The 20,000-nt window shown below is 46.1% G+C and overlaps 1 protein-coding gene across 1 annotated transcript in view; it reads left to right on the top strand.

The window, feature by feature from the left end:
* POLR2A (RNA polymerase II subunit A) overlaps positions 1–20,000 on the top strand; it is a gene marked incomplete in the record, with an annotated part of 2,048,627 nt that overhangs the window by 1,310,836 nt on the left and 717,791 nt on the right. The window contains 1 exon segment of the mRNA XM_044077036.1: positions 12,494–12,599. Within this exon segment, the coding sequence (XP_043932971.1) occupies positions 12,494–12,599 (106 nt within the window).

Below are 20,000 nucleotides of genomic sequence, written 5' to 3'. Positions count from 1 at the left end.
GCCGGGCCTAACGCACAACATTCAACGAAAGAATGCCCATTCACGCATGTTGCCACACAGAAGAGACACTAACTGAGAATCGAACGGGCAATGTCTAACTGTGAAGTGACAACGCTACCGCAGCACCACCAAAGTGCTCTTTGGCGGTCTTAAATTGTTTAAGATGTGTAGGGGTCCTGATTTCTACTGCTGAGCCTCTTCTGCATGATCCCCAACCTGTGGCCAACTTAGGCCTGGTTCCTGGATCTGGACGCAGATCTGCCACTCCTGAGGTCATGGGTACCTCTCAGGATGCCTCGTTATCCTTAGGTAGGAGCATGTCTGTAGAGGTTATTCCGGCACTGGTCTCTGCTGGGGGGAAACTGTGTTTTCTGAGGAACCGTTTGAGCCGTCCGAGCCCTTGCAATCTCCAGTTTCTAGACGTATGTCTACAGGCCCTCTTAAAAGAGAAGAGGAAACGCATTTCTCACTCTACAGAACGCATGCCTTATTTGGCATGCTTTCAGTCAAAAGCCTTTTCAGTGTCATGGCACTGAGGCCTACCACTGCTTTTACTAGTCCCACCTCTTCTGCTCCCCTGATCCCTAGGCCTCAGCCTACTGACACAGTGAGTAGGGAAGAGGAAGTTCTTTCAGATTCCTCTGAGGAAACTTTCTTGCAACTCACAACTTCCCTCCCCCTTGGATATGGATGCCTGGAGGAAGTCAGTGGACCCTGACTCCCCAGCTGAAGACCTGACCTTTAGTGAGACAATAAGCAGAATGAAAGATCACTTTAAATTGGAATCCTCAGAAATGACTGGGGTATAAGAAATACTAAGACCTCATTCAGATGGAACCCACCAGCCCATCTGCTGTTCGTCCCATCCTGCCTGCCTTTTTAGATGCCTTTTCTGCATCTCTGAGCCCTGATTCCCAACCTCCTGTCCCACGCAGAGCAAGACAGGCTTTACAAGGTGTCTGACACTGCTAAGCATCTGCTTGTGCCCACCGGCTGATCTTGCCACTGTATCAGTGTCTGGACAAACCTTCCAAACTCCTACCTGCCACCATTCTCCCAGCTGATTAAGACAGCAAGACAGTGGAAAGGTTGGGAAAAAAGATGTATACCTCTGCTACCTTTGCCTTCAAAGCTCCAAAGTGCCAGACCCCCATGGACAAGTATACCTTGTCCCTCTTAGAATCTGCCACCAAACACCTGGTAGACATTCCAGACTCCCCTGCCTAAGCATCACTGTCCTCTCTCCTGGCTCTCCCCAGGTCACCAAATACTATCAAGTGTAGCTACGATGCTGCTGAATCCTCTGCCAGGTCAACAGCATCAGCATCTGCCTTATGTAGATACTTTTGGCTTCACCTACAACCTCTGCCAGATGATTTCAGGGAAAGCTCAATGATGCTCCTTTGGATAATGCTGCACACTCTAGATGTCCTTCATGGATGCATCTGCAGTCATAACAACTGAGTTGTCCTGTCGTCAGGCAGCCCTTCAGTCGGCCGGATTCCAAAGTCCGGCTTCGGCTGATGTCGCACTTCACCCGACGTCATCTCTGTTGGTCTTCGGGTGTAAAGGCATCAGCTGACGCCATTTTCCTCAGTCTTTCTTGCCGCGTGGCGCCCGAAGCAGAAGCTGTTCGCAAGTGCCGGTCGGTCGGATCCAGAGATTACTTCTACCGAATACTATTTCGAAGACTTCTAAAGCTAAGTACCCCGTTGGGGCCTCTTTCTTGCCTCAGCCGATGTCAGAAAAAGTTAATAATTGTTTAACCTGTGGGAAACAAATACCTCATAAGGATTTCCACTCTTACTGTCTGCCTTGTTTAGGCCCAGCCCACGACGTAGCAGCCTGTTCGGCCTGTGCTTCTTTCAACCGACGACCGCTTAGGCGTCGGTCGGAGTTGCTGAACAGTTTTTCGGTTCTGATTTTGCGTATATTATGCCGTCGGATCCTCCGACTACCCAAACTGCTAAAAAACGCAAAGATAAAGACCGACACGCGTGGTCCGCGGTTTCGGCCGAAACCATGGTTAAGCAAACGCGAGTGTCTCGGTTTCGCGAAACCGAAAGCTGATCAAAATACAGCAGAATCTATCACTACCACTGAGGCCCTGCTACTTCTCTTGAATCGGCCTCAGAAATTTTATCCACTACGGTGGTTGCCACTGACTTATCAGACACCATTCCCTTGGATGTGTCTACCCCAGCACGTGGTGCTGCTAGGCCTCCAGCAGCCATGTCCATTAAGGCCTTTGCCAGGGCCAAAGCAGCCAAAACTACTAGAACAGTGCCTGCTAAACCCCTACAACACGGCCCTCCTCTAGTTCACAAATGCTTACCCTGGCAGAAGATTTAATTTCATTAATTAGGGGATCTCAATCTCACCCAGACAGGGCCTCTCAGCCCCCAGAGAAGAGACCTAGGGCAGAGCCCCGAGCCTGTGTCCTCTGATGATTCTGCTGATGAATCAGACATAACAGACCAGCCAGAGGCTCCTTTCTCCAATTTTGAAGACTCAGATGCTGAAGAATCCATTCCAGCTGCCTCCCCACCAGAAGAATTTTCCTTTGGGGAAACCTTACATGCCATCGAGAGCAGTTCCAATGGCAGCAGCAGGATTTCTCAGACTCCAGAAAAGACTTAGAACCTTTCTGCACCTTCCACAACACAGGCCCTTAGCTATACCTCCTGTGCTCTCTGTAGTGGATGATGCCTTCAATGATGTCTGCTCTTCACCAGATTCTTTACCTCCAGCCCCTGCCAAACCAGACAGATTTTACAGGGTACCAGACACTCATCACCACCTTTACAAGGCCCCACTTGCAGACCCGAAACTATATCCCAGGGTCCCAAGGCAGTAGTCGACCACAGCTAAAAACCCTATTCCTTCTGAAAGGGAAGCCAGGTCTTTAGTCAGATGGGGCAAAAAGGTTTACACTTCAGCTACTCTCTCAGCTAGAGTTTTAAACTGTCAGTTTCACATGATACAATACCAAGAGTTTATGCTTGATCAGTTAACAAAAAAGCTATCCTCTGATGAATCAATTGATAAGAAATATGTATTAGAAATGGTAAATAACATACAACAGGTTAGTAACCATTCCTTAAAATGTGGCTATGATGCACTGGAGGCTTCATTTAGATCAGCCATGACTGGCACAGTGATAAGAAGGCATGCATGGCTAAAGGAACAAGCTTTACCGGATCATGTTAAAGCTAAGTTTAGATGCTCCTATGGATAAGACCAGCTTGTTTGGTACACCTGCCCAGCAGGTAATGAAGAAAATGGAAGAAAAGGCAAAATCTGTTCAAACGGTTAAAGATTTCTTGCAGGTCCAACCCCAAGGTTTAGCAGGAACTGGCCTGCCAAAATTGGTCCTTTCCTGACTCCACAAGATCCCAAAGGGGCAGGAATAGACGTTCCAGAGGCAGAAACCAATCCAGAGGAGGTGCCTACAGAGGACGACAGTGGCAAGGTAACAACAGAGGCACAGACACAACCACTGCCACTACAACAACACAGCCACAGTGACTTAACTCTAAATCCGCCTACCAGGGAACAAATAGCAGCTCCATTAGGCGGCAAATTAACCTTATTTTCAAAGAACTGGCACTATATCACAAAAGACAAGTGGATTTTGCAAACCATAGATCAAGGTTACCGGTTCCACTTCCACACTTTACCAGTCAAAAGAGGAATGCCAAATCTACCTCCAAATCAAAAAAGAGGCTCTACAACAGATAATGCAGTTAGCAAACATGAGAGCTGTGGAAAGAGTGCCAACAACAGAACAAGGAAAGGGATTCTACTCAAGACTATTCCTAGTTCCAAGAAAGGAAAAAAGTTGGAGACCTATTCTCGACCTGTCCACCTTAAATACATACATCATTGTCCCAAAATTCAAAATGCTGACCCTACAGCAACTTCTTCCCATGCTGGGCAAGGAGTGTTGGCTTGTAACTCTAGATCTCTAGGAGGCATACCTGCACGTCCCCATTCGACCAATCTGCAGAAGATACCTCAGATTTCTTGCAGGATCAGAGCATTATCAATTCTCAGCATTGCCCTTTGGCTTATCCACTGCGCCCAGAGTATTCACAAAATGCCTGGCATCAGTAATCGCCCACTGCAGACTACAGGGAATTCAAATTTACCCATACCGGACGACTGCCTGCTACAAGGGGACAACAAAAGCAAGCTGACAACAGATTTACAAAGGGTCATTTACTTGCTACAAGCACTGGGATACACAGTCAATTTACAAAAATCAAGGCTGATACCATCCCAGACAAGGACATTCTTGGGCGGAATTGGACACAGTAAAACAAATGGCTTTCCTAACTGCAGAAAAACAAAGAGAACTCCCTCTTTACTTCTTGGCACTAACAAAACAGAACAAGTTAACAGCAAGAAAAGTACTGCAGGCCTTGGGCTTCATGGCATCATGCATAATCTTGGTCCCACTTGCCAGACTACATATGAGAAAACTACACTGGTACCTAAAGAATTTATGGTCCCAACACAGGCACAGCCTAGAAACAGAAATTCCACTAATTCCATGCTTAAAACAGGAGTTCCTATGGTGGGCTCAAGCATGCCAGTCAAACCCAGGGCTACCCTTTCGCAGATGTCAAGCAAGCCAGACCATCACAACAGACGCTTCAGACCTAGGATGGGGGGCCCACATGCTGGACAAATGCGTGCAAGGATTGTGGATGCAGGATCAACTTCACCTGCACATCAACCTAAAAGAAATGCTGGCAGTAAAACTGGCAATCCAAAACTTCAGACCATTTCTCAAAGAGGGCCAGTTGATAAGGACAGACAACACTACAGTCATGTGGTACATCAACAAACAGGGAGGCACTCATTCATACCCCCTATGCAGAATGACTTTGGAGCTGTGGAACCTGGCACTCAGCTGCAACATCCAGTTACAGGCAATATTTGTACCGGGAAAAGAAAATACTCTAGCAGACATACTAAGCAGAACCACATCGGATGCCCACGAATGGATGCTACATCCGACATCTTCAAGACCATCTCAAAGAAATGGGGAATGCCTCAGATAGATCTATTTGCTTCCCTCTCAATCACCAGCTCAAAAGTTCTGCACAAGGACATTCCACCCACTAGCATGGAAAGTGGATTCTCTCCTTCAGCTGGAAAGGCCTAACAGCATATGCATTCCCACCTCTTCCCTTGATACACAAGGTATTACTAAAAATCAAGGAAGAACGTCCAAGGATAATCCTAATAGCTCCAAACTGGCCAAGACAACACTGGTACCCACTGCTGAGGAGCATGTCTCAGAACAATATGTGGCCAATACCCCTTTGATGTTAACTCAGAACAACTACAGCATCATGCATCCAAACCTACACACGTTGCAACTGACTGCATGGAACATCACATAGCAGCAGCTAATCCAGAACTTTCCCAAAGAGTTAGACATTATTCTTGAAGCCCGCAGACCTTCAACAAGAAGGAACTATGCAGGAAAATGGAAAAGGTTTGTCATTTGGAGTACTGAAAGAGGAAAAGATGTGTCAAACATAGATATGCCTAACATTCTGGAGTATCTGGCAGAACTTCTACATTCAGGCCTGTCCTACTCCTCCATCAAGATACATGCATCAGCTATATCAGCAGAATACAGCTTTGATCCACCTGTTTTTCACACCCATTACTCAGACAGTTCCTCAGAGGAATCAAGAATGTAAAACCTCCAAGGAAACCACCATTACCAGCTTGGGACTTGAACTTTGTGCTAGAAAAGTTGACACTATCACCCTTTGAGCCAGCAGCAACAGCAGACCTAGAGCATCTATCGTGGAAAACCGCCTTCCTACTGGCAATAACCTCAGCCAGGAGGGTTTCTGAACTCCAGGCCCTAATGGCAGTACAACCCTTCCTAATCTTCCATCAAGATAGTGTCCATGAGGACTAATCCTACATTTATGCCTAAGGTGGTATCCAGAGTGTCTTTAAACCAGGCAATCCACCTACCTACCTTCTTTCCCAACCCACAAAACAGAGGGGAAAGAATACTGCATACTTTGGATGTACATAGACAGCTACGCTACTACCTGGACAGAACAAAAAGTAGCAGAAAAACTGATCAGCTTTTTGTAGCCTATGCAACAGGAAGGAAGGAAAAGCTATTTCCAAACAGACAATCTCCAAATAGATAGGAAATTGCATACGATTCTGTTACTCCTTCCATGGAAAACCAATTCCACAGAACATAAGACCTCATTCTACAAGGGCAACAGCCACTACCACAGCCTTTTACAAGAGTGGCAACCAAAGACATTATTGAGGCGGCTACTTGGACCTCCGTGCATACATTTGCCAAGCATTATAATTTGCCTCTATATTCCAGATCCCGAGCAGGGTTTGCCACTGCTGTACTGCAAGGGATCCTAAACACACCATAATCTAGTTTCTTCCTCCTCCCTAGTTGGCTATGGTATTCTACCCAGTTGTTATGACTGCAGATGCATCCATGAAGGACATAGTACAGTTTTGTACCTACCATAAATGTAGATGTCCGAACTGGATAGCATCTGCAGTCAGGATTACCCTCCCTCCTTCCCCTCTGTGGTACTCCTAGGGTGTTTACCCTCCTAATAGCTAGCTGGTGGGGAGTCTTTATGGTGTGTTTGTTGTATATATGTACATACATGCTTATTTTTTGTGTTTACCACTATCTTTTGGAAACATTGGCATTTATCCAAAATTTTTAGCCTTCAAGAGGGCTACTGGCATCTGGGGCAAGAAACACTGAGGAAAATGGCGTCGGCTGATGCCTTTATACCCGAAGACCAACAGAGATGACGTCGGGTGAAGTGCGACATCAGCCGAAGCCGGACCCGGACTTTGGAATCCGGCCGACTGAAGGGCTGCCTGACGACAGGACAACCCAGTTGTTATGACTGCAGATGCTATCCAGTTCGGACATCTACATTTATGGTAGGTACAAAACTGTACTTTCTAAGGTGGCAGACCTTTACAAATCCCTGCAACAAAATAGAAAAGAAATGCAGGACCTGAAACATTTATTGGTTTCACCTATCCCTGTTTCACAAAAACTATCCTGCCAAAACCTAGTTTGTAAGAAAGCACTTGCGCCTGCAGGGCAGGTAGCATCTGACTACCTGCCTCCTCCTCACCCCTCCTCCTGTACCACTGTCTGCTCATCTCTTGTCTCCCTGTTTGGACCCTTCTCACCTCAGACGAGTGGGTCCTGTCCATACTTCAAAATAGTTACTTTGTCTTGGATATCCCCTCCCTTAGGACGAGGCATTCCTCGACCACCTGCTCAGCAACTGCACCTCTTCCGACCAGTAGTCTCAGACGCTGTTAGATCAGGGTACCATAGAGACAGTCCCCTTTACTGCAAAAGGAAGAGCATTCCACTCAAGGCTCTTCCTGGTCCCCAGGAAGGACGGACCCTGGACACCTATCCTAGTCTTCTATCTCAAACTTTTTCTAAAGGTCCCTGCCTTCAAAATGCTAACTCTTGTCAGCTCTCATTATGCCACAAGGATTCCTGGCTACTTTAGATATAAAGGATGCTTACTTCCACAATCCCAGTCAAGCCCTCCCACAGGAAATGCTTGCGATTCTTGGTGGGTTGCTTACACTTGCAATTCTCTGCCTTGACCTTTGGACTCTCCAGTGCACCCAGAGTCTTCAAATGCCCGGCACCTGTGGTGGCTTACTGCAGGACAAAGGGATTACAGATATTCCCCTTCCTGGATGACATGCTGATTCAGGCTGCCAGCCAAGAAATTCTCCAAGGGCACATCTAGCTTGTGGTGACTGTCCTTCAGTCAGTGGGATTTGAGATAAACCTACCAAAATCCAGTCTTAAACCAACACAAGACATTGTATTCCTTAGATGCAGAATCCACTCAGATCTCATGGAGGCATACCTACCCCCCACCAAAAGTTATTTACTTGACAAATATCTTCTCCTGGTCCTTTCCTCCACAGAGTTGACTGCAAGGTAGTATATCAAATTTATGGGCTACATGGCGGCCACCATACCCATGCTTCTTTCAGCAAGCTGCAGTGGTACCTTCGGTCAGTCTAGAAACAACACAACCAGCCTCTGGAGCACATTGTGCCACTTCTTCCCTGCCCGAAAAAGAAAATTATGGTGGTTGGTGTAGGATTATCACAACCTGTGCCTTCCTCTACAACCACCTCAACCCACTCAGGTCATGCACACAGACGCCTCAGACCTGGGGTGGGGAGCCAATCTCGGCCACCAACAGGTGCAGGGCCTGTGGCCACAGCACCTCAAATCCGAAAACATCAATGCCAAAGAGATGAGAGCAATCCTTCTAGCTCTGCAGGCATTTCTCCCTTTTTTACAAAAGGGGCCACTTCTGATATGCACAGACAAGACCACTGTACTACGGTATATCAACAAGCAGGGGGGGACCAAGTCCTTCCTGCTCTGCAGAGTAGCCCTTCTGATTTGGGAATTGGCCACCTCACAGGGAATCGCCCTACAGGTGACCTACATTCCCTCTCTCCACAACACACAGGCAGATTTGAGCAGAACCAGCACAAACAGCTACGAATGGATGCTTCATAGAGTGGTCTTCTGGACCTGGTCGACAAGTGGGGTGTACCTCAAATAGGCCTGTTTGCCTCCACCATCAAGAGGCAACTTCCTGGCTTTTGCATCATATCAGAACCACAGGCACTGGCAACAGATGCCTTCTCAATTTTCTGGAAGTGGAAATATCTATATGCATTTCCTCCCTTCCCACTCATTCAAAAGGTCCTGCTAAACATTCAGCAGGACAACCCAAAAATCTTGCTGGTGACTCCCTTCTGGCCCAAGCAGCACCAGTTCCCCTTACTCCTTCACTTGTCCAAGGGCAATCACCACATGTTTTTCCCCCCAGAGTGGACCTTCTCACACAGAACAAGGGGTCACTAATCCGTCCACAGTGGCAGCTTCTGCACCTAACCCTATGGCTGATGGATTCTGATCCCATTCAGGAACCTTTAAAATGAGGATGTGCCAATGTCCTTTAGGAGGCCAGGAAACCAAATACAAGGAAATCAGATTTCAGTGGAAACGGTTCACTATGTGGTGTCATAAGAAAGCTATACCTGCTTCTCAGCAAACCCTCTCTACTGCAGTCTTATTTGTGAGTTACTACAGACTTGATCGGCTTATTCTTCCATCAAAGGCTGTATGTCTGCTATTTCTGCATGCCTGCTTCTGGATCCCCCATTAGCATCCAGATGTCCTTCCAAACTAAGGTGCTTCAACTTACGCCCCCCCCCCCAGGAACCCTCCCCACCTTGGGACTTTAACTACATGCTTGGGAAGCTTACGCTACCGCCTTTTGAGCCAGCTGATAAAGCTTCATTAAAGTATTTAACCTGGAAAACCGTTCTGTTAGTGGCCCTGATTTCCGCCAGAAGGGTGTCTGAACTCCAAGACCTTGTGGCTATCCCTCCATTCCTCTTAATTTACAAGGACAGGGTCACCATCTGGACTAACCCATCCTTCATGCCCAAGGTAGTTAATGACCTGTCCCTCAATCAGGACATACGCCTACCTGTCTGTTTCCCCAAGTCCACAAGGAGACTGAGAGAGTGCTGCATTCCTTGGATGTACACAGGCAAATCAGATTCTACCTGCACACCACCAAGCCTGAAGAGCTTTTTGTATCCTTTTACCCCAGAACCCTGGGGAAGGCAGCGAGTAAGCAGACCATTTCTACTTGTGTCTGCAATGCCATCACCACCTGCTACATATTCCATGGTAAGTCTACAGGGTAAAATTAAGGCTTATTCCACAAGAGCAATGGCCTCTTCAGTGGCCTTCTTCGAGGGTCTGGATACCTCTAGTATCCTGGAAGCTGCAACATGGTTTTCAGTCCACACATTCAAACACTACAAACTTGACCACGGTCTGGATACCTCTAGTATCCTGGAAGCTGCAACATGGTTTTCAGTCCACACATTCAAACACTACAAACTTGACCACATCTCCAGATCCAGGGCAGGGTTTGCCAAAGCTATCCTTCATGGATTTCTGGAGATTGACTCTAGACCCACCACAATCTCTGTGAGCTTTACCCATATGCAGAATACTGCAGCATGGAAATAGGACATAGAAAAGTGGTGTAAAATCTTACCATAACTATAGATGTCCTTCTCGTCCATGTTGCAGTATTCCTTCCTGGATGGCAGTGATATGGCATTGCCCTTATAGGACTGTCCCCAACTGGGGCTTCTGTTCTGGTGGCTGGTGCATGTCGATGTCACATTTATTGTCCACAAAATCTCACCTATGTCAGACGTCATACACACCACAGAGGGACTGAAAGTTTTTGGATACTGGCTGTGTATGTACGCAAGACTGATGGGTAAACACATATGCAAATTACTGAACATGGAAGAGAAAGACATCTGTGGTTATGGTAAGATTGTATGCAACTTTTCTTTGAAGGCCCCAGAGGAATTACCCAGATTTTAGTGAGAAAGGAGTTGGACCTGGTCGAATGTAGGCCTGTGTCAGGCACTCCTATCGGATACCAGCAAAGAGAAAACAAAACACTAAACATTCGTCTCCCCCTCCTGACTGTCAGGAGTTGCAGAATCGCACATGGGCTCTCTAAGGCCTTCATAGCTCTGAGGCCTCCCTCAGGTCAGCCAGTTCCCCCTCTTGCCTATCCTGCTTCCCCTTAGAGAAGAACAAGGGTACAGGCCACTTCAGAGGATTCCTCGTCTGAGGACAGTGATTCACTGACTTCCTCATCCCAAATCCCCTCACCTTTGGACTATGCTTCTCCTCAGGAAGATTCAAATGAAACAGAATCCCCTAGGAAGAGATTCCTTTTGAGGAGACAATTTCTAAGATGAGAGCCCATTTTAAATGGGATAGTTCATAAATGCCAGACGTCCAAAAAACTATACTACAGTCAAGTACAGTCTCTAGTCCCTCTTTTCTGCATGAACTTTTGTATTCTCTCTCATGTAAAGAATACTGCAACAGATGAATAGAACATAGGTTAGTTATGTAAGAGCTTACCATAGTGATGTCCTTCTCTTCTCTGTTGCAGTTTTCTGTCCCTCCCTCCTCCCCCACTTCTGGTGTTCTTGGATGCATTGATAATCTTTCCCTTGGACTCTGCCCACCTGGAGCTTCAGTTCTGAGGATGGTGCATATGTAGGTCGCTTTTTATGTCCTATGTCTGATAGTAGCCTGTCAGATGTACCACAAACCCTACGGTAGTAAGACTTTGAGATACTGACTGACTACTCCTGACTTAAAGCATCTCTGTGTACACCATAGCAACAGAAAGTAGCTTGTGGGCCAACCGGCATACCTGATTAACAACTGTTTAAATTTACCCATAAATGCATGCCCTGCCTGGTTGAAACTAAATCCTTTCATATAATTTTGTAGCACACTTGACTTAACTTGGCTCAGGCATATTAAAATGTGTTCTAACTAGAAAATTAGCACATGTGAATCCAATATCTGCTTATTGAAGACATATGTTGAGTGAGCTCACTGTCAGCTGGTAAAAGAATTGCAGGTTTTATATAGGTACTAAGCCATTATGCATAGTTTCAGATTTAACTGAAATGCTATAATGTGCTGATTACTTTCCACAGCCTTTAGAAATTTCTTTTGCTTTGTGAATTTTGCACTGTGTTTTAATGTTAGTGTCTTTTTGCGAGTGTGAAAGATTCTTAAGTGCTCTATATTTTATGCCAAGATGTAAATTCTAACTAATGCTGACTGGTCTGCCCTTGTAGACATCTGACAAATATTTTTTTAATGCATGTAATGTAGCTTACTGCTTCTGAACATTGTCTGACTCAAATGGTCAGTGTCTCTCACGTTGTTTTTGCTAGATGTAATGTCTTTTAACAAGCTTAAAAACGTCCCTACTGTGTGGAACTGTCTTCTTTTCAGTAGTTTTCCTCCTGTGTTTAAAACAAAGTAAAACACATTTTGTTACACTAGTGAAGCAGTATGTGTTTTTCCAGCCAGTATAGCTGTGTTAAGCCCATGACCCATTTTCAGGAAATGCACTGTAGTACTTGAGCAAACTGGGACATATTTTGTCCAGTACTCTTAAGAGTGTTTATTTAACTGCCACATAAGCTACCATTTTTATGGACAGATGGAACTCGTGTTTAATGTCTCATCTAAAGAATAAGGCACCTCAAGAAGGCAGCTCCCCTTGTTTGACTGTTAGTCCTGAAACAAACATTTGTTTTTTTGGAAAAACTGATGGCTTTCAAATCTTCCTGCCATCTGAGGGATCTGTGCAAACTGCTGAGTCACTGAAGCTTTATGAACAGTTAAGTACTCTGGCTTTTGACCTTTATTTCTGCTTTAATGTAGAAGGGTGAACATAAACACACACAACACTTTTTGCTGAGATTTTAAGTTGTGCAAGATGGTGATTAAGAGCTGAAAACTACTTTTTTTGTTCATTAGGTGGTGCTACCTTGTAATCTTATGAGGATGATTTGGAATGCTCAGAAGATTTTTCATGTAAACACTCGGGTGCCAACTGACCTTCATCCTTTGAAAGTGATCACTGGTAAGATGCTTATAATCCTGGGAAGGTGGCTGTAAATTCAAGGGGCAATATTTTACTTGAGTATGGTAACCTTTATATTTTTGTACACCCAGATGGGTTTGTCATGTGTTATAGAATAAAAATCCTAATTTGTCTGTTAAGCAGATATCTGAACCATAGTTGATCAGTCCATATTACTGCAGTGTGGACTGCTTGTCTCCAGCACCCTTCTGTCTACTGCAGTCTGTAACTCCTCCCATGAAGTACTATTTTCCTCTTCAGATATTTTATTTGCATTTGTTTACTGGGATGGTCCACTGGGCCAAAAAGTGCCAATTTTCAGTGGAGGCCTGAGGCGAAAAGCTCCACATAAAAAAGAAATTTAATTAACAGTGACATTTTCTATAGAGATAAATAAAACAAACACATACAATCTTATAATTTTTTAGTTGGAATAGCAAAGGCAGTATACATTATTTATATATATATATATATATATATATATATATATATATATATATATATATAATATGCAAAGTATAATATATCATCTGCTTTTGGATACTGTAGAGTGAAGACACCAAGAGCTAGTTGCATGACTGTTAAGCAGAGGGGAGATAAAAGTTAGTGAGATCTGGTGGGGGAAGATGCTCTGTAGTCTTAGCCAACATGTACATTGCCGTAGGGCTAAGAGATGCTGTTTTAGAGACTTTTGAAGTTTTTGAATATCGCTGCCACTTCACCGTGCCAACACCTCTGCTGTTGAATGCTTTATTTAGAAAATTCTTTCAAATCCTGTCTTGGTGATAACTTTATAGTATTGACATATGATTATTTTCGTGTTTCACTGTTGCAGTCATCACATTTGGGTTATCCCTGCCAGGGTAGCCCTCAGTCGGCCCCGGATACCAGAGGCTTGGTATTTCTGTTTTGGTTGCTGTCGCTTCAGGACTGACGTCAGGTCATCAGTAGTATAAACTAAGGCAGCCGATGCTATTACATCAGTCTTTCCTGCCGAGGAGCCCGAAGCAGAAGCAGTTCACACGAGTGCCGGTCGGCCGCTACCTGAGTTTCGTTTTCCAAACTGAAGCTGAAGTCTTGTAAAGCAAAGTACCCTATTGGGTATCCTTTTTTCTTGCTCTAACCGATGTCAGAAAAAGTTAAGTTGTCTCACCTGTGGAAAGCAAATACCACACTGAGACTTTGATTATTACTACGTCACTTGCCCAGACCACGACGTCCCTCGCTGTTGCTTTTGTGCTTTGCTCAACTCCAGAACTATACGTCTTCGGATCCTTATTGTAGCTACACGTTTTCACTCAGTCCTCTAATTACGATATGGCTTTGGTAAGCCATCCGACAGCAGATCTTCCGAAAAATTGTAAGGATAGACAGACCACACAGGTCCAAACCTACCGACGATGCTTCCGTTAAGCTAGTCATCAGCTCTCCAGTCCTCAGTGAGGTGCTTTCGCAGGATGCTACCGAGACCTTTTCGGAGTCTGGTATGCCGCAAAACTCTTAATTGACTAAGGATCCTGTGGATGTTCGTGTTTCACTGTTGCAGTAATCACACTTGGGTTATCCTGCCAGGGGTAGCCCTCAGCCCGAATACCAGAGGTTTAGTACTTCTGCCACAGTTGCTGTCGCTCCAGGACTGACATCAGGTCATCAGGGGTTTAAAAACAGACAGCCGACGCCATTACATCAGTCTTTCTTGCGGAGGAGCCCGAAGCAGAAGCAGTTCGCACAAGTGCCAGTTGGCCGCTACCCGAGTTTGGATTTCCAAATTAAATCATCTTGAAGTCTTGTAAAGCTAAGTACCCTGTTGGGGATCCTTTTTTCTTGCTCAAACCAATGTCAGAAAAAGTTAACAATTGTCTCGCCTGTGGAAAGCAAATACCACACTGAGATTTCCATTCTTACTGTCACCTGTATAGGCCCACACCACAACGTACCTTGCTGTCGGTTTTGTGCCTTGTTCAACGCCCGAACTATTTGTCGTCAGGCCCTTATTGTAGCTGTATACTCTCGCACTCATTTTCCGTATTCCAAAATGGCTTCGGTAAGCCATTCGACTACCGATCTTACGAAAAAAATGTAGACAGACATACTGTACAGGTCCAAAACTGCTGATGACTCTTCCATTAAGGTAGTCGCCAGTTTGCCGGTAATGAGTGAGGCACTTTCACAGCCCCTGGTGCCCGCTTCAGTAGATTCGCAGGTCGCTACCAAGACCCGTTTCGAGTCCGGTATGCCGCAAGACTCTTCTTCGACTGCGGAACCTGCAGATGTCTCTACCTTGGATGGGTCTGGAGCCAGTGAGCAGGCATCGGCTCCTGAGGAAGTTCTTCACACTACCGATATTTGACACAAACTGACTGCTACTTTTACGTCTCCAGTTCTGTCTAAAACTACCGAGTTTCTAAGGCCAAGAGTATGAGTTATGCCTAAAAAAATGACCCAAACTGAAGCACTTGCTTCCTTGTCACACCACCAAATGCTTAAAATGGCAGCAGACCTGATTATGCGGATTAGGAGAAGCCAGCCTTCCTCCAAGAGAGAAGACCTGTCCCCAGCAGCCTTAACAGGCCAAGAGTCTGACTCTGAGGTATCTGATTATGAAGACATGCCTTTATCTGCTTATGAGGATTCAGATGCAGAGGAATCCATACCCTCTGCTTCTCCTCCAAAGAATTTTTCTTTTAGTGAAACCTTACATACTTTGAGAGAATTTCCACTGGGTCTGCCAGTCCAAGAATTTCTAGATTTACCACAACATAGACCTTTAGCAATCAACTAACTCCTGATAATTTATCCCCTGCTCATAGGAAACCAGACAGGTACTACAGAGTTCCTGACTCAAATTCCTTTTCAAAAATCCTACTGCTGACCCAGAGATAATCTCCCAGGGGCCTAAAGGTATCAGAGCAACTAAGCTAAGAATCCCACCCCTTCGGACAGGGATTCCAGAGCTTGACAGATTGGATAAAAAAGTATACACGGCTGCAGCTCTCGCCATTAGGGCATTGAATTGCCAGTTTCACATGCTGAAGTACCAGCAACATATTAAGGAACTTATTAAGAAAAAAATAGCTACCTTTACAGACTGTGCAGAAAATAAATATTTACAAGAGCTTATGCATTCTGCAATCCAAGTCAGTAAGCATACTCTGCAATGTGGCTTTGACACCCTAGAAGCATCTTGCAGGGCAGCAGTCATTGGTCCTGTAATGAGAAGGTATGCTTGGCTTAAGGGCAGACCTTGCCAGACCATGTCCAATCAAATTTACTAGACGCTCCTTTGAACAAGGATAATCTGTTTGGCACCAAAGCAGAAGAGGTTCTTAAAAAGATAGAAGAAAAAGCTAAATCTATGCAGATAGTCAAATAATTATTGCAAGTACAGCCTCCTAGATTCAGTAGGCATTACCTCTTGAAACATTGGTCCTTTTCAGCCCCGTCAAGGCCATCTCAAACTAGACCGAGAGGAAACAGACCCTCCCACAATACAGTCGCAGGGTATGGAGAAATCTAGGCTGTGTGCCTCCACTTAAAAAAACAGGGAGTGCTAAGCCACCCCTTCACAGAAAGAATTCACAATGACTTCTCAACTCCTCTCCTCTGCCCAACTGCTTGTGCCCCTAGGAGGAAAACGTGCCTATCATGCAAAACTGAACTTCCATCGGTGCAGATTTTACTTCCACTTCTTGCCAACCCCAAAAGGGTTCCCAGATCTACCTCCAAATCAGTGGGCAGAGGCACAAAACCAAGTTCAATTCCTTCTCTTCATAAGGGCAATTTAGCCTGTTCCTGCAGAACAGATAGGTCAAGGGTTCTCTTCCAGACTTTTCCTGGTACCCAGAAAAGAGGGCACTTGGCGCCCAATCCTAGATATCACCATTCTAAACACCTTCCTGGTGGTACCAAAATTCAAAATGCTCACCCTTCAGCAGCTGCTTCCTATGCTGGCCAAAGATACCTGGTTAGCCACCCTAGACCTAAAAGAAGCCTGTTTGCATGTATCCCTATCAGGGACTCGTGCAGGTAATACCTACACTTAAGGGCAGGATCTATGCTTTCAGTTCTCTGCACTTCCCTTTGGCTTATCCACTGCTCCCAGAGTATTCCCAAAATGCCTGGCTCCATCCATTGCCTACTGCTGAGAGAGAAAAATTCTAATTTACCTGTACTTGGACGACTGCCTGATTCAGGCAGACAGGAAATGCTTTAGCAGCACCTGACATTTGTAAAGAACCTTCTAACCTCCCTGGGGTACACTATCAACAAAAAGAAATTAAAACTAGTCCCCAGTCAAGATTGTATTCCTGGGAGCAAGCCTGGACACAACATCCCAGATGGCATTCCTTACTCCAGAAAAACAAGCTTACCTGACAGGCTGCTCCTCTCAACTAGCCACCAGAACCCAGTTATCCGCAAGGAAAATCCTGCAAGAGTTAGGGTTCATGGCTTCTTGCATTCTACTCCTTCCATATGACAGACTGCATGAGAACTACAATGGTACCATAAAACCCTTTGGTGTCAACACTCAAGACCTGGAAACCATCACACCTATGCTACCCTGTCTAAGGAAATATTTTCTTTGACTGGCAGCAGCATGCAACCACAAGGGACTTCCCTTCTCACAACCCTACGCCGCCCAGACCCTCACCACAGACGCATCAGACTATGGCTGGGGTGCACACCTGGATGGCATATGCATTCAGGGCCATTGAAGCCCAAATCAAATACATGTGCACACCAACCAAAAAGATGCTAGCTGTTCAGCACACCCTGACAGCTTTCAGACCACTATTCTCCCCGGGGCTTCTAATGATCAAAACAGACCCCACAGTTATGTGGGATGTCAACAAGCAGGGAGGGACTCGCTCTTATCCTCTCTGCAGGCTCGCCATGACCCTTTGGCACACAGCCTCAGCCATGCAAATACACTTGCTAGCACAATTCCTGCCAGGTTCCCTAAACTCTGTCAGACAACTTAAGCAGAAACCTGCTAGACCCACACATGTGGCAGCTAGACCACAAAACCTTCAACCTTGTAACCCCAAAATGGGACACCCCGAAGGTGGACCTCTTTGCCTCCCACACCAATCAGCTGCTCAGCAAATTCTGCACCAGGGAATCTCACAGCAAGGCCTGGAAAGTGGATGCTGTATCCTTCCAATGGGTAAACCTCTCGAGCTATGCATTTCCCCCTTTACCACTCATCTCAAGGGTACTGCTCAAAATAAGGGAGGAAAAACCAAGGGCAGTCTTTTCCCTAGACTGGCCACGCCAGCACTGGTACCCACTCCTGCGCAGCCGGTCACCGCTGCCACCATGGCACCTACCTCAGATCCCAACACTCCTCACCCAGAAGGATGCAGAATTCATGCATCCACAATTGCAGATCCTGAACCTGGCAGCTTGGCTTATTCCCTGACCTTTCCTCAAGCTGCCAGCCTGAGCAAACAAGTCCCTAGAATGTTGTACGTGAGGCCAGATGCCACAGCACTAGAAAATCCTATGCTAAGTGGAAAAGGTTTTGCACCTGTATCCAGGCTAAGGGAGCCGAAACGGCACAGCCCTCCCTACCTCTCATCTTGGATTACCTAGCAGACCTCTACTACACAGGGCCCTATCCTTCTCTTTTATTAAAATTCATGCCTGTGCCATCTCTGCTCATTACAGCACAGAGCCACCTCTCTTCTTCACACACACATTCCTAAGAGAGGCTAACAACTTAAGGCCACCCAGAAGAGCTCCTACCCCAGCTTGGGACCCTAACTTTGTGTTGGAAAAGCTCACTCAGCCCTCCTTTCAGCCTGCAGTTTCAGCAGAGTTAAAATTCTTCTCTTGGAAAAACAGCCTTGCTTCTGGCCATCACTTCAGCTAGAAGAATTCAAAAGCTACAAGCACTCATGGCTGTAGAGCCCTTCATTTTCCATGCTGTCAGGGTCTCCCTCAGGACTTAACCCATTCTTCAAGTGTAAAGTGGTGTCCAGTGTGGCTCTCAACCAATCCATTCATTTGCCCACCTTTTTTTCCTAACCCACAAAACAAGGGAGAAAGGATTCTGCACTCTAGATCTGCACAGACGGCTCAAATGTTATCTTGCTAGGACTAAATCTTTGAGAAAAAGTAACCAATTGCTAGTCAGCTTAGCAGCAGGAGCAGAGGGCAAGGCCATATCCAAACAGTTTCCAAATGGATAGCACACTGCATCCATTTCTGCTACAAACGACAAGGGAAACCTCCCCCAAAGGGGTCTGGATGCATTCTACCACGGCAACCTCCACCTCTGCAGCTCTTCTCAGAGGGGTACCCACCAGGGACATCATGGAGGCTGCAACATGGACTTCTGTTCATACCTTCAAGCATTACCACCTGCCTATCTTCAAATCTAGGGCAGGCTTTACCACCTCAGTCTTGCATGGCATCCTAACCACCCCCCAGTCTTCTTGACTGCCTTCACGCTTTTCTTCAGCTTTAGGAATCCACCTGTGTGATGGCTGCAACATTGAAACTCGAAGAACATAGTACAGTTATGTACACTTAGCATACATGTAGATGTTAGTGTATTCACTGTTGCAGTCCTGGATGTCCTTCAAGGATGCATCTGCAGTCATCACATATGGGTTGTCCTGCCTCAGGCAGCCCTTCGGTCGGCCGGATTCCAAAGTCTGGGTCTGGCCTCGGCTGATGTCGCACTTTCCCGGCGTAGGCGTCTGGGGTATAAAAGCATCAGCCGACGCCATTTTCCTCAGTCTTTCTTGCTGCGTGGTGCCCGAAGCAGAAGCAGTTCGCAAGTGCCGGTCGGCCAGCTCCTGTGATTCAGCTACCGAAGACTTTGAAAAAGCTAAGTACCCCGTTGGGGACTCTTTCTTGCCTCAGCCGATGTCAGATAAAGTTAATTGTTTATCTTGTGGGAAACAAATACCTCATAAGGATTTCCACTCTTACTGCCTCCCCTGCCTAGGCCCAGACCACGACGTCTCGGCCTGTTCAGCCTGTGCTTCCTTCAACCGACAAACTCTTAGACGTCGGTCGGAGTTTGCAGAGGAATTCTTTGGGGCTAGTTTTGCTTACGTCGGAGACTCTGACTTCGCATTTAGTTAAAAAACGGAAGGATAAGGACCGACACACGTGGGCCGCGGTTTCGGCTGAAACCACGGTCAGGCCTACGGCGAGTCTCTGTCTCTGCTGAGAGTTCTTGGTACTTCCTATTACCGAAACCGCACAACCGACTACCTCGGCCCCGGAGGCCCCGGCCGAGTCGGTTATTGAATTACCTACTGAAACCGGTGTCCAGGAACCTTCCGACACCATTCCTTTAGACAAGTCTACTCCTGCACGTGGTGCAGCCAGACCCCCTGCATCCATGTCCATTAAGGCTTTTTCTAGGGCTAAAGCTGCTAAACA

Source organism: Protopterus annectens, chromosome 7.part0 (assembly GCF_019279795.1).
Source record: "Protopterus annectens isolate FY-2018-M chromosome 7.part0, PAN1.0, whole genome shotgun sequence".
Classification (NCBI taxonomy): Eukaryota; Metazoa; Chordata; order Ceratodontiformes; family Protopteridae; genus Protopterus; species Protopterus annectens.
The sequence above is the reverse complement of the archived record's forward strand: the minus strand, read 5'-3'. Positions and strand labels throughout refer to the sequence as shown.